Source organism: Hippocampus bargibanti, linkage group LG07 (assembly GCF_051943395.1).
Source record: "Hippocampus bargibanti isolate YZ-2025 linkage group LG07, ASM5194339v1, whole genome shotgun sequence".
In the NCBI taxonomy this organism is placed as follows: Eukaryota; Metazoa; Chordata; class Actinopteri; order Syngnathiformes; family Syngnathidae; genus Hippocampus; species Hippocampus bargibanti.
The window spans coordinates 19,452,752-19,467,626 of record NC_142740.1 but is presented as its reverse complement, the minus strand read 5'-3'; the positions used below and the strand labels follow the sequence as shown (position 1 = coordinate 19,467,626).

The following is a 14,875-nucleotide window of genomic DNA, read 5'->3' as shown; positions in this document are numbered from 1 at the left end:
CGCCCAGCGTTCCTTGACTTGTGTTGGGTCCGTGCTCACGTTAAGGCAAATTCCAGAGCTCCTGGATGCTCCTCTGAGAGATACCGCAGTGTCTGTTCCCCGTGAACACCAGCAGAACAGCAGCACCTCTATGAGCAGTGGTTCATCATCCGACTATGATGAGGCTGACTCTTGGGACTTGTTCCAGCACTACAGCCCAACTGAAGAGGAGGAAGAAACCGAGGAGGATTATGACCCTTTGAGTGAGAGAGCGCAGATCCCAGAACCTTTTACCCATCTTCAGCAAGGTCCATATGAGGAGGAAGAAGTAACGTTGAGAGAGGCAGAGGAGGAGGACGATGACGAGCTGACTGGAAGGAGCAGCGTGTTAGAACGGAGTGTGAGTAGGCAGTCTGTCGCCTCATCGGCTATTTCGTACCTTCACACACCTCAGAATGAAAGAAGGTTCAACAAGGGCAGTAGTCTGTCTCTCCACCTTTCCGATGGTGATGAAGGTTCGGGAAGCGATGCGGGTCGAATCCCTCGTGGCAGCGTGATCCGGAGCACTTTCTACAGCTCATCTCATCAGCTTTCACCCATGTCAGCCAGACGCATGACATTACGGGATAAATTTCAGGCCAAAAAGCAGGAAAGAGGTCGTAAACCACTACGGAGGAGCTTGTCAGGGCGCCTCAATGAACCACTCATAGAATACGTGGAGGATGACACGGAGACCACCCGAAGCCAGAGACGTGGGTCCACCCAACCCGCAATGCACAAGTCTACCTCCTTCGATGGCAGTGTCACCCGAACCAATGTTCCACCTCAAAGAAGGAGCAGGTCTCTTGATGAGTATTCTCGGCGATCTCCGAGCTCACCAAAGCCCTCAAAGCCAGGAGACGAAGAAGGTACGCAAAGTTTGAAGGAAGATTTCACAGATGAAGAAGTGGGAGGAAAGAAATTGCTGATGATTCCAAGTCCTCGGAGACCTACGAGAAGAAGAGGTTCCACTATTCCCGTACAAGGCACTGCAACATTGGGAGGTGCCTCTACTCCATCAAGTCTACTTGTGGATGACAGGATGAGCCACAGGATGGATCAGGAACAATCAGAGGGGGACGCCTTCACTGGCTCCCAGGGTTCCTTGGCTGGCTCATCTATTTTGGAGCATGGTGGCTCTGAGTCCTCCAGTAGACTCGGTTCATATGAAGAGCTCAGAGGGAGGTACAGATCAGAAGAGAGTGAAGGGTATGATGACCCGGTGTTTCCTAGGACTTCATCGTCCCCTCGCTCATTTCAAGAACTCAAACCCAGAGGCCCTTTTCCTCAAGTTCCTCCACGCAACTGCACACGCTCCAACCCCAACATATTCCACTTGCAGATGTCATCAACTCCCAGTCCAAGTCCGAGCCTCTCCTCTCTCCAAGCTCCCAAAAGGCCACCCAGGGCGAAAGATAAGAAGGAAAGCCACGGCCTTCAAAGACATGCATCTGCGCCAGCTCTTGAAATCCAGCCACCTGCAGGAAAATCCCCAAAACTGGGACTGCTGAATATCTTCCGCAGGCAGTCCTGGGCTAGCCATTCCTACTCTCAGCTGGAAAGCAAAGTGTTAGGACCGACGCTAGGAGAGATCATGAAGCCAGCAACGCCTACCATGTCATTCAGAAAGAAAATGAGAGCTTCAGCTTCCAGTTTGACCAAGCTGTTTTCAAAGTCGTCAAGTAAAGAGCATCTAAGTCAAGGAGGTGCACCATTTTTATTCTTGCACGGGGGTCTGAACGACAATACAATCAGGTTTATTTAAATGTTTATGTTCCAACAGGGCCAATTGTTAAGGACTCAACGCTACCTGAAAAGGAGCATGGTTTTGAAAGTCCAAAAATGAGAACATCCAAGCGCTTGCCTACTTTTAAGATACCAGCATTCAAAAAATCAAAAGGTATCAAATTAACCTAATTTGATTTCTCACTTGCTGATAATATGGTTGTTGCCACCAATTTTGCTAAGCTTCTTTTTTTTAGATCTTCTAGTCCGTCCCAACAAGGCTGATGTGCTTCAGTTGGACGGAGGTGGAGTTCTTCTCGTGTGGAAGCCTATTCAATCTAAAGACATGGTTACTTACTGCGTGCAATACTGTACAGATGGTAAGCTGTATAATTTGTTGTTGGCTACAAATGAATTGCGTCGTTGTGTCGCATTGTAAAGGCATGCTACGTTACTCTTCAGGTGGGGAGTGGACAGTCCTGTCAGAGGATGTGACTGACAGCAGCTATGCCGTGAAAGATCTACCCAAAGGAGCTTCTTATGTTTTCAGGGTTGGCTGTGTTACCAAGACAGGAGCAGGACCTTTCAGTGATGCCTCCGCCCCCATTGTCATGGCAACACACCCTGAAGGTCAGAACTACGTACACTTAAAAAACGGACTTAAAAGAGCCTCCATTCCTCTGTCTTGTCACATGTTTTTTTTTGTTACACAGAGGCAAATATTCCTCTCATCCAGACTGAGTGCCTCGGTTCAAAGGTGACAGGGTTGGAAAGTCAGGCAACAAAGAGGAATTACAACTTCCTGTCAGAGATCAACAGGTTGGCTGTTTAATAAATTGCTTCAAGTTTGCGTTCAGCTATTCTACTCCATCCCCTCATCATTTACTGACATCGTTGCCTCAGAGGTCGTTTCAGCGTGGTCAACTTATGTCGCGATGCCGAAACCAGCCAAGTGTTTGCCGCCAAGATCACGCCGTATCGGGCGGAGCACAAACAGTTGGTCCTGAGGGAATATCAGCTGCTGAGAAGGCTTCACCATGCCCACCTGGTACAACTGCACCGTGCTTACATCACTTCCCGCTACCTGGTGCTGGTGGAGGAGCTCTGTCCTGGCAAAGAATTGCTCTATAGCCTAGCTGCAAGGTAAGACTTTTTGAAATCACGACAGCAGGGTTGTCAAACTCGTTTTTTACCGCAGGCCGCATTGTCATTACGGTTTCCTCTCGAGGGCCGTTATGAATTTGGGGAAACCAAATGGAATGTTTCCTCTACATATTACATACTGAACGCACAACAAATTGGCTCATTCACTGCCATTCCCGAATTTATTCGGCAATTGAAAAGCATGACGTGGCGGGCCATTCCCAAATTTGTTCGGGTTTTGTTGTTGTTGTTTTTTTTGTATAGCCACCCCCATTTCAAGCTCAGATAACTCCAGACCCATATGAATTAAGAATTAACTCTTTTTCTGATGAAATAAGTCTAAGTCTAAGGTTTCTTACACTGCAGTGAATGTATATGTAGTCCTAAAACTCAGTATTCTGTGCCTCTTGCAATTTGAGTGAAAATGACAAAAACCCTGGCACTGGAGTGGACACATTTTTGCACATTGTCTGACAGTTAATGAAAAAGTAGTTTTCAAATTTGAAGTCAAGAATAACGACTGTTCCCAATTTTAGCAAGCATCATAGCACTTGACATGCTTGATTTGCTTTAGCAGGCCGAATAAAATGATGTGGCAGACCAGATTTGGCCCCGGGCCTTGACTTTGACACCGGTTCATGTGTGTTTAACTTCTCTGGTTGTTTTGCAGAGATGTGTACTCAGAGGCCAGTGTGGCCGAGCTGCTGGGTCAGATCCTGAGTGCGGTCGACTACCTTCATGGCCGGCGAGTGATCCACTTGGACCTCAAGTCTGACAACATGCTAGTGGACGACGGCAACCACCTGAAGATTGTGGATTTTGGCTCAGCTCTGTCTTTCACGCCTGGTCAGCCCCTCCACACAGAGCATCTGCAGGGTCTGTCGGAGAGCAAAGGTGAATGTAAAAACATTGGCTGGACTTGGTGTTGTAGTAAATTTTTAATACACTAAACCTTTGACCCTTCGTGGCCTTCAACAGAGCGCTGCAGCAATGGTACACTTTCTTTACTAAAGGATGGATGGAAGGATGAAAGGGAATAACTCCAGTTGATCCTAACATCCATAAGTGCAACAAACATTTTTTTTTCCACCAAGTGAAGTTGCTGGTCCCACTAAATGTACAATATTGTAGAAACAAAATCATGTTGCTGTCTATTTTGCCAGATTATATTGTCCTTCCTAAAGCGCCGGAAATCCTGGAGGGCCAAGGTGTTGGACCCGAGACCGATGTTTGGGCAATTGGAGTTCTCTTGTTTATGATGTAAGCACGCAAATCAACACTCTGACGACTGTCATGAATATTTCTTCTTCCTCCAAAGTGTTTGTCATTACTGTCTTCCAGGTTGAGTGCCGATAGCCCATTTCATGCTGAAGAGAGCTGGGAACAAGACAGAAACATCAAGAAAGGGAAGATCCAGTTTGGACGCTGTTACCCTGGTTTATCGGAAGGAGCCTTAAACTTGATGAAGAGCAGCCTGAATAACAAATCCTGGTGAGCATCTAACACTGATTGTAATTGTAATGTGGGTATTTGTGTCCTCAAACCTGTGAACCTATTACATACGAAGTCCAGAAGTCCAATATTGAGCCTTTGGCCACCAATGTGACAGACACAAACTCTTAAACATACAATAAGTGGGATGATGAATGAGGAAAATAATGTTCAAAAGATGTATGAGTATCAACACAATTACATTTTGGGTGAAATGCCTTTTAAGGGGGAGACCCACAGCGGCAGAGTGTCTCCAGAATCATTGGCTGCGTGCTCATCGCGCCCCCCACCGATCACGCCACTCCAAGGTTTGTTTCTCCACCGATAAACTCAAAGCATACCTCACGCAGAAGGAGGAGAAGCGAGACCAAGTGCGCACCAAGCTTCAGGGTCCCTTCTTCCAGTCGTGAGTCGACGGAGAAAAAAAGACAATGGAAGGGTACAGTACAAGCATGAACAAAGTTGTGTGTCAAACAGCTGTCCTCAGAGGGAACTGCGATGCGTCTTAAAAAGCGGTGTCTGAACTTAATTCTACAATGCATCATGATTAAAGTTATTGTTTAAAACAGTTTTAATTCAAGGATCTGAAAGGTAATATTCGGTGAGTGAGTTCGGACTTGATCATGTTTCTCTCCTGAGGTCACATTTTAACTCATTCACTGCCAGACGATGTGCAAAAATATGTCCATTTCAGTGCCAGAGTTTCTGTCAATGTCACTCGAATTCCAGGACCCATGGAATATTGAGTTTTAGAACTACATAAACATTCAATGCAGCGTAAGAAACCGTACACTCTCTTTCATCAGGAAAAAAGACTTATTTCTGAAATTATATGGGTCTGGAGTTAGATGAGCTTGAAATGAGGGCGGCTGTACAAAATACAATGCAATACATACATATTGGCTTATAAAGCGCTTGAAAAACAGCTGAAGCTGGAACAAAGTGCTAATATGAAAAAAGAGAAATGCTGCCCTTTGTGGAAGGGAAAAACCATTGCAAGAGGTCTGGCCAGGGCGTTATCTGCACACAAGCAAGGAAAAAAAAACATACGAACACTGGAATGGCGCTCTACATCTCATTTTCAATTCCCAAATACATTTGTGAATGGTAGTTAATGAGTTAATTCAAATATGGTATTATTCAGCCCTTTTTTGTGTGTAAATGACATTGTTTGTTTTTGTTGCTGACGTTTGTTTTTCCGGTTGGATTTCTAATACAATTTATTGTGTCAACCATCTGCTTGGATGAGTTTCCGGATGACGGGTGAAATAAATGGCATTGAAATGACCAGTAACTGCCATCGTCGTATTTATTTAACTTGACTAGGAAACAATCACAAATATCCATGCTGGTATTTGAAGTTGTTGTAGTGACATACACTTGGTTAAGTGATCTGTGCAATAGAATTGTATTCCCGTAGAAAATAACATTTTTGATTTAACAGTAGCTTTCCTCTTTGGTAGGACACTATTTAATCATACTCATAAGTGCTTTTTAATTTAGAAACACCCTTGTGGCGTGAAGAAGAATATTTGCTATTGCTCAAAGCCAAAGAGCCATGAAAGGTTTTGCTTCGCTTTCATGACCATCCATCCAAAGAAAAAACGGAAGTGAAATGAGAACCATGTAATGTTCTTTCATCCACCCTGTAACCTGATAACATGGTAAATTGTCCACAGTAGTAACCGCCATCCCTGAAAGAGTTAATCAAGTCTAACATCAATTTCCATCTGTTACTCTCATAATCCTTTTGTTCCGAGTGTAACTGGTGCTCAAGTACACATTTCGCCATGAATCACAGAAGATAAAATACAACATTTCCCCAGCATGAGTTTTATTATTTGCTGTGTTCACAGACACTGAGGTGCAGGTGAGGTTGTCCCTTTTAGGATTTGCTCTCCTCAACCTTTTGGATTTCCTGTGCAGAGGGAGCGAGAGAGATTTAGAAACAAAGAGGAAATATTTGAAAGTAAGAATATTTCCGAATAGATGAGCCTTGGCTCACTCACATCATTAAGGATCTCCTTCAGCTCCTCATAAGCACGTTCTAAGTCGTCGTTGATGATGACAACATCAAACACTCCCGGCTCCTTACCTGGGGAGAGAGAATTTAATTGATTTGTTGATATATTTGTTTTTTTTTACTTAAAGGAATATGTTTTTAAATCCGTCGAAACTTACTGAGCTCCATATCGATGCGAGCTGCCTCCAGACGTTTCTGTAAACTGTCTTCAGACTCGGTTTGTCGGTCCCTCAGACGTTTTTCCTAAGGAAATATGTTTTGTTATTTATTTCCCTCCTTATCATGTTACCAGATTACCATCCACCAAATGTTTCACAGAGTGAAAGGGTATACATGTATACACCTACACAATCTAACGACATCCAATACAACAAATACAATAATGTTGCCGTTTTTTTGGACAACATACAGAATGGATGTAACAATATTTACAATTGCCACTTCCATTCTTTGCCTGCTTGGGTGGCTTTTCTCTGAGTTTTCTGATTTCTCCCATATTCCAATTATTTGAAAAAAGTATATATATATATATATATGATATTTTTCACTGCATGACATTACAATGAAGTATTTCAGTCCAATAATAGAGTTCTTTCATGAGAACAGTTGATACGTATCTGGGGTATAAGCTCCATGGCATAGCAACTCTGTTTTTGCGCAGGGAGAATTTTTGGGCAATAAGAAATGTTTTTATTTTTTTTTTCCTCATTACTTTCCCCCAAATTGTATTATTATTTACCCCTAATCATTCCAATGGGTATCAATTTTGGTCATATTTTCACTCTTTGCGGGCTGTCATTTATTTTTTCCATGCATAACAGGGCATTTTGTCATGCATCTTATTTGGAAGAGCATTTGGGTCCCCATTTACACTGATAGAAAAACAATTCAGTTATAATTAACTAGAGTTGAACACATCTGCATTTCATCTTGAAAAACTGGTACTTTTTCTCTTCGTTCGTTCGTTCGTTCGTTCGTTTATTTAAGTATATATTTATTTGTGTGTTTATGTATGTATTTCTATATTTATCTGTGTATATATTTATTTGTTTTGTTGTTTATATTTTTACTTTGATGTGTAATATATTTATATTGCATAATTATTTCAATTTGTTATATTGAGTGCAAAGGATCGAACTGCAACATGTTGCAGTGAATTAGAATAATATTAAAAGCTCATTTTAGGTAAGAAAAAATCTCTGTCACATGTTGATAACACCTCGGCCTACTATATTGCATTTAAATGTTGGTCATAAATGATGTCATTTTTTGCTAGGTGCCACTGTTGTTGAAAAAGCGACTGGACTTTAATATCTGGGTCTCCCGAATGCTACGGCCTTCTATCAGCACTAAAGATGAAATGGATCAGTCCTTTACCAGAATCTCCATCGATGGAGGCTGGATAGAGATGTAGATGGGGTTCAGATCCGTCTCTTTGATCCTCCTCACACCTTGGATGTCCACATCCAGGATACAGATCAGGTTCTTGGCCTGCACGTCTTTGATGGCAGCTTTGCTATGAAAACACACACACACACACACACACACACACACACACACACACACACACACACACACACACACACGCACACAGACACACACACACACGGCCGTTGACTTCCCACATGAAGCAAACAAGCCCAGCTTTGCCCAGCTGGGCCGCTCACACTTTTTACGCCCACTTCACAATAAGAAGGTGAATTGAATGTGACACACACACACACACACACACACACACACACACACACACACACGCACACGCACACGCACACACACGCACACGCACGCACACACACAAACACTCATGTTGTAGTATCAGGGGTTAAAGCTCCTTCTGTCCCAAGACGGCAAATATCCTCTTGATCCTCTTGATCCTCTTGAACCAAGCGGACCAATTTTAGAGTGTGCTCTTATACAAGGCAACTAACCCCTTGTCTGGTGAGGTAAAGAGTGGAAATGGGTGACCTATTCATGGGATGTCTGAACAGAGAGAACGCACAGTACCAGTGGGCCAAAGTAACAAAGTTACAAAGATTTGGTCGCAGTATAGATGAACATTTTGTCAGAATAGTGTATTTGTTTTTCTGGTCACTTTTGACTATACTTTGATTGAGGTAATGGTGATGATGCGGATGAGATCATGATTAATTGATTTCTTTGGCTCTGAAGTACGTAAGAAAAAGAATGAAGCTAGTCCTCACCTGTGGCCTATTTGTTTGATGTTGTCGGCTACCGTATCCATTGACGGTGAAGCTGAAATAATTGGACTTTCCATGATCTAGTTGACACAAACTACAGAGTCTGTGGCTTCTTTCAGGATGTTTACCTTGTTCCATAAAGGTTGCCAGAGAACTCGGCGTTCTCAATAAAGTCACCACGTTGAATGGCCTCCTGCATGGCCTCTCGGCTGGTGAAGTGGTAATCTGTATGAAAGGATCACATATTGTGACTGGCGTGATAATAACACAGAACCTGTTCCATACAATCGGCTGGCTGCACACGAGTGATTGAATTCTATAAGGTCACTTGGACACCACGTGTGTTTTCTTTTGAAATACATGAAATACTCAATCATTAGCATGAGAGAAAAAAAAGAGACAAAAGTAATTTTATTGGGTATGGAAAAACATCCAGTTGGTATGAGGAGCTTAAATCATGGGATTCATCAAACAATGAAAGAATGCACCATGATAAATTGAGGGTGTACCAAAAAAATTGACACCATTTCAAAACATATGGTCTACAAGTAAAATTACAAATGATTCATGTTAAATCTATTCATCTAAATTCCAACATGATATTGACTTAATCGGTGAGAAGGTTTCTTCAGCCGTCACGTCAGATATATATATATATATCGCTCCTGTCCAGAGGTGGCGGTGCCAGTCCTCTGCTTTGATAAGGCCCTCCTCTAAGTTTGGGGGGAGCAGAGGACTATTCCCTGAGGCTACACTGATTACTTCGATTGTCCTGACTGATTGTGGTTTACGACTGACATGATTGACCCATTCTGGTATCACGTCATCAGCATGACTAAGCCGATATGGTAACGATCTAAGAAGTCTGTTGGAAGCACGATCCAAATTAAACCTCACACCACCATGACGATTTAGTGAAGGGTTTTGCTGTTTTATAAAAATTGCTTCTTTTAGTCCCCTTTCAAACCATCTATGTATTTTCTTTCGCTAAGATTCTCACCTCACTGTCGTCAAATGAGTGGTTGCTAGCTTTTAGGTTCATATGTACTGCCGATTGAGGCCCACTAGTATTATCCCTGCAATGTTGATAGTCTTTTTTTAGAATTGGTTTAGTCTTCCCTATGTATTGATCGTTACAATGTCAATTTTTACAATGTATTGAATAAACTACATTACTTTGTTTTTCATTTAATAATACATTTAATTTCAAGCACCTTTCAAAACAACAAAGGACACTTTACAATAAAAACATTAGAAACAAAGCACACAACAATAAAACAATAAGTAAAATTTGGCAGCTTATCTTTTGGATGCACTACTTTTTGCCTTAAAGTGTTTATCGGTTTGAAATAAGTCGGAATTTTGTGTTGCCAGATGACCCTTTGTAGTTTTTCAGAAACCAATGTATGGTACTGCTACTCCTCTCCTTTTTGTATCTTCAGGAATTTTTGTTTCATTCATGTTGTAGCGGGTGGTTAGATTTAAGAAGTAAGTATTGGTCAGTGTGCGTGGCCTTCATAAAGACTTCTGTTTTTAGCGCTCAGTCCTCTTTTATAATTACTATACAATCCAAAATGGCTAGTTGGTTCTCTTTAATGTCCTCAAGAGTAAATATTGATGTCTACAGAGTTGAGGTGATCTGTGAAGGATTGAATTTCTTTTTTAATTATGAAGAAAGTGTCGTCCACATATCTGAACCAGTGCCGAGGTTTTGTGCACAGGAAGGATTGGACCAATTGGACAAATTGGACCACTCCTGTACGACTGAGAGCTTACACAGACATATATCGACTGACTTAAGCAAGAAAAGAAAAAGGATGGATAAAATGTTGACGGCTGAGGTATTTTGACAAAAATCTGTTGTAGACCTTGCAGGGGTTTAAATTTGTTGGGGGAGAAAGGGTGCACAATATGCCACCTTTGATATTGACTGTCTTCATGCACATATTTAGGACACCCCACATTAATTAATAAACCTCCCCCCCCAAAAAAAGTAGAAAAAAATATTTAATTGCCTGTAATCATTTCCAGGGTGAACATTGGATAAAAAGATGCTAATGATTGGTTGCAGGTTGTTGACATTCTACTGTGGACAATCCCCCACAAAACAGGAAAGGACAACTGGGTTCACTACGCAGGCATCACGGGGGCTATTTTCAAAAGCTTTTTACTCCAAAGTGGACTTATGTCGTCATGTGATTCCCAAAAAATTCTTCTCTTTTTTAAATGCAAACAGCACTCCCTATATTTTCAAAGAGAGTGTTCCAGGGTGATGAAAGTAACCCCCGTCCCTCTGCCTTACACATGTGGAATCACACCGGCGATCACCTTCATGTGGGCTTTCTGATTCATTTGGGCAAGAAAATGACGTGTCTAAGTCTTCTGAGGAAATGACGTCTGCTACGGGCAGTAAAGTAGCCCCCAGAAGCATTGGGAGCGTGTTCAGGCCTACGGAAAAAGCACAACAAGCACACACACATACGCAGCTTCATCCCGGCCTATTGGAAGGGAGACGGTAGATAATGGACAAAACTACTTTTGCAGTTCACTTGGGAGTAAGAAGTAATGCAGGAGCCCCAGGGGAGGCTGGGAAATGTCATACGAGGGGGTGCAATAGTTTATTAAAATATTTCAGAATCTGGTAAAAATCTATCTGTTCAGGGTTACGCAAGCGCCCGCGCTAAAACATTCACCACGCTACATGTTTGATCCCCAGTATGGCAGTACCTTTGCCGTTTTCCTCTCCGGAACGAGGGTTCCTCGTTGTATCTGTGCCGAGAACAGTATAGGGTCAATGTTATGTATGTCACCCCCAACTTTGCCACACACATATATATATATATATATATATATATATATATATATATATATATATATATATATATATATATATATATATATATATATATATATATATATATATATATATATAGATAGGCATGGCTGGTATGTGCCAAATTTCTCATGATTAAAACAAACAAACAAACAAAAAATAAATACATTAAAAAAATTAGTTAATTAAAAAATAATAAATAAATACAGAAATAAATAAATAAATAATTCACCAATTAATAAATAAGTACCAGGTAAATAAATAAAAACAAACAAACAAGTAAATAAATAACAAAATGAATACATAAATAGAATAAATAATAAAGAAATGTATAAATAAATTAAAGCAAACAAACACATAAATAAATCATTCACTACCATGTAAACAGCATGTGATTGTTTTCTGCCTTTAGCCCAAAAGTGGCTGGACGAGCCATGCCAAACATTTGAATGAAATGCCAATAAAATGTTAGAGTAACTCACAAATGTTTTTTTGGGATTGGAATCTGAATTTAACAAGCCCATCAGATAGTCAGAGACGATCTAGTGATATATTTCCTTTCTTGGTCTGTCGCAGACCGGAAGCAGTTGTTCCACTTACGTGATACGCTAAATCCAAACACGCCTTCATGGTCCTTCATGAGCCTCTTCATCAGCGTGCTCTTGCCTGCTCCGGATGGTCCACTGAGCACCACAGGCCTCGGTCCTGACATGGTCTGACACACGAGATCATGAGTGATCAATCTGGAGATGGTGATGATATCAGACAATTATTATTATTATTATTATTATTATTATTATTATTATTATTATTATTATTATTATTATTATTATTATTATTATTATTTCTTCTGTGTAAGCTCTCAGTCATACAGGAGTGGTCCTTCGATGAAAAGGTTTCTTCAGTCGTCATCTGTCCTTCTTTAAAGGTGTCGGACGTTTCGCTTCTTATCCAAGATGCTTCTTCAGCGAACTAAAGTCTTACTGGTAGTTTTGGCCCTATATATACAGTAAAGTCTCGTTATATCGATATTCAAGAGAGTCCGAAAAAATATTGATATAACCGGGACTATCGATATATCCGACCCTGTTTGCATGTAATTTTCTCCGTGCGTGCATAGAAATAGTATCGATATAACGACACTTTACTGTATATCCCTACTGTCCAAACATGGCAGACTCTGTAGGTTGGGGGGCGCATTATTATTATTATTATTATTATTATTAGTAGTAGTAGTAGTAGTAGTAGTAGTAGTAGTAATAGTAGTAGTAGTAGGAGGAGGAGGAGTAGTATTATGATTGCTGGTGTTGTTGTTATGGTTATTGTTGTTGTGATTATTATTATTATTATTATTATTATTATTATTATTATTGTTGTTGTTCTTGTTCTTGTTCTTGTTTTTAAATAATACAACCTTTTGAACTTACAAAAATTAACCTTTTTATAATTGTTTAATGTAATGTTTATAATTGTCTATATTAAGAATTTAAACTTTAAATATATATAAATTATGATTATAGACTATAACTATATATAACTAGATAACTATGGTGTCAATTTAATTACATACTTGTAAACACACACATACAAACACACGCACACACGCAAACACATGCACACACACTATATTTACTGTCCATACATTACATACACGCAGACATAACAAACATGCATTTATATAACGTCAACAATAATGTTACTTAAATAGTTGAGATTATTTATAATAGCACAGCACCTTTAATAAAAATGGCACATACCATGAGCCCCATAAACTAGAAAAGTGACAAAAAAACATTTGTGGGAATAGCCTACCGTCATTATACAGCATGTCACTGACATTCATAGAATAATAAAGACATGATAAATACACATAAACAATACATTTCAGATGATTTGAGTCAAATGTGAGTCACAGTTAATTAATGAATAGCGATTGGGCGGTGCTTCATTGTCCTCCTGTTGCCATAGAAATGTTACTCAACCGGAAGTCTTGTTGTCATTTGTGCTAATCCCTTGATCCCGTTGCTTCTCTTATCCATGTCACCTCCACTCACATTCTTGACACGCACGCACACACACACACACACACAGACACACACACACACACACACACACACACACACACACACACACACACACACACGCACACGCACACGCACACGCACACACTCAGTTTGTACAGTAAATCTCTTTTTTTCATCTTCACAGTTTTAATGAATCTTGTGTTCCTGGCTCTTTGTTCAATTCAAATAACAAATTGTACACCTAATTGGCGTGCAGTGCAACAGGCCGAGGCCTACGGGTTATTGTTAAGAGCGCTCATTAATGAAGTCACGGCGAGTAAGTCAACAGGATTAATTGGATCTGGGCAAAGGTGCAAGGACAGGTGATCTGTTTTTAGCTGCGGCGTCAAGAGAGTAAATTTACAATGCACAATTACGCAGGTATAGCATGATGCAGGACATTCTTATTTGGACATTCTTATTTGGACAGCTCTTTTCATGTTGATCCGTTTTTTTCAGCACTTGACATTTCTTTCTTTGACTAATTCGTAAAAAGTTGACTTTATTGTTAAATGTTTCCATTTTTAGCCAATTATATTTTTTTAGTAGTGCTATAGCTTACCTATTTACAATGATACGTGTCTCAGATTTTATTGATGCATACATAATCTTGCTGTGTATTTGTTAACAGTTAAATACATTTACAATTTCTCAATGAGTGGGTTTCAATTTTTAAAATATTTATATTTACTGCATTTTTTTTTACTCATGAAACAAGGAAGGCATTTTTTTTTCATGTAATATGTCATTTTCTTCCCGGGTTCTGATCATGTTCATTTGGTTTTATTGTTACATAAGATTTTGTATGGATAATCTAATATATAAATGTCAACTATGAAGTTACATAAAGCAGCCGTGCATATTTTTTTTTACTGAATTAATACAATTTGTTCACACCTCATTTGATTCCTTCTTTATTTCATTGTTCACACTCAACAAATTGAAGACCCCCGCTATTTCACCCCAAATTAAATATGCTATATATTATGAATAGATGGTTTTAAAGGCAGATGTTCTAATTTAAATACAGTACAAATACTATTTTTCATTGATTTTTTTTTTTTTTTTTTTTGGGGGGGGGGGGTATTTTCCCCAAATAAATTCATTTGAAGGCTTCTGCTTACCTTTCCGCACCCTTCGAAGAGATGTAGAGTGGACCGCTCAGTCGGGCGTGATGTTCAACGAGGGATTCGCTGATCAGCTCACTGTCAACATCAATTACTGCATGCCACCTCCCCAAGGTAAATATCAGCGGACCAATCACATGACTGCATGCTGGCCCGGTTTGTTTATATGCAGCCCATCCACACCTGGAAGGGTCCACAGGTGGTCTGATTTTTTTTTACAGTTGACATATACATATGGAAGTGGCTCTACTGTC

At 40.3% G+C, this 14,875-nt stretch overlaps 2 protein-coding genes across 7 annotated transcripts in view; one reads left to right on the top strand and one right to left on the bottom strand.

Moving 5' to 3' along the window:
- obscna (obscurin, cytoskeletal calmodulin and titin-interacting RhoGEF a) overlaps positions 1-5,664 on the top strand; it is a 38,311-nt gene extending 32,647 nt beyond the window's left edge. The window contains exons 73-83 of the mRNA XM_089001066.1: positions 8-1,724; positions 1,802-1,918; positions 2,001-2,123; positions 2,206-2,373; positions 2,457-2,562; positions 2,647-2,886; positions 3,557-3,780; positions 3,865-3,879; positions 4,050-4,146; positions 4,228-4,377; positions 4,604-5,664. Coding sequence (XP_088857192.1) covers positions 8-1,724; positions 1,802-1,918; positions 2,001-2,123; positions 2,206-2,373; positions 2,457-2,562; positions 2,647-2,886; positions 3,557-3,780; positions 3,865-3,879; positions 4,050-4,146; positions 4,228-4,377; positions 4,604-4,787 — 3,141 coding nt within the window. The 3' untranslated portion in view covers positions 4,788-5,664. The remainder of the gene's footprint in view (positions 1-7; positions 1,725-1,801; positions 1,919-2,000; positions 2,124-2,205; positions 2,374-2,456; positions 2,563-2,646; positions 2,887-3,556; positions 3,781-3,864; positions 3,880-4,049; positions 4,147-4,227; positions 4,378-4,603) is intronic.
- Positions 5,665-5,794: 130 nt separating this feature from the next.
- On the bottom strand, positions 5,795-14,772 carry guk1b (guanylate kinase 1b). Of its 6 annotated transcripts, none has more exons than XM_089000576.1 (9): positions 14,619-14,772; positions 12,032-12,146; positions 11,326-11,367; positions 10,927-11,046; positions 8,727-8,823; positions 7,778-7,916; positions 6,559-6,643; positions 6,387-6,472; positions 5,795-6,295 (listed from the first exon to the last, which is right to left on the bottom strand). In XM_089000576.1, exons 2-9 carry the CDS (start codon positions 12,141-12,143, stop codon positions 6,263-6,265), a joined length of 714 nt encoding a protein of 237 aa, XP_088856702.1. In that variant the 5' UTR covers positions 12,144-12,146; positions 14,619-14,772; the 3' UTR covers positions 5,795-6,262. The 6 variants fall into 6 exon arrangements, 5 of the variants coding, with proteins under 5 accessions (XP_088856702.1, XP_088856699.1, XP_088856700.1 ...); XM_089000573.1 differs by having other exon boundaries at positions 12,032-12,174; positions 14,619-14,726; XM_089000574.1 differs by lacking the exon at positions 14,619-14,772 and adding an exon at positions 12,304-12,429 and having other exon boundaries at positions 12,032-12,174.
- Positions 14,773-14,875: the final 103 nt, after the last annotated feature.

Coding starts and splice junctions, on each gene's coding strand:
- guk1b (XM_089000576.1), bottom strand. CDS start 12,143: ATGTCAGGACCGAGGCCTGTGGTGCTCAGTGGACCATCCGGAGCAGGC. Junction 11,047..11,325: donor CGGAGAGGAAAACGGCAAAG/GTACTGCCATAC, acceptor CTTTTTCCGTAG/GCCTGAACACGCTCCCAATG. Junction 6,296..6,386: donor TGAAGGAGATCCTTAATGAT/GTGAGTGAGCCA, acceptor CCCTCTGCACAG/GAAATCCAAAAGGTTGAGGA.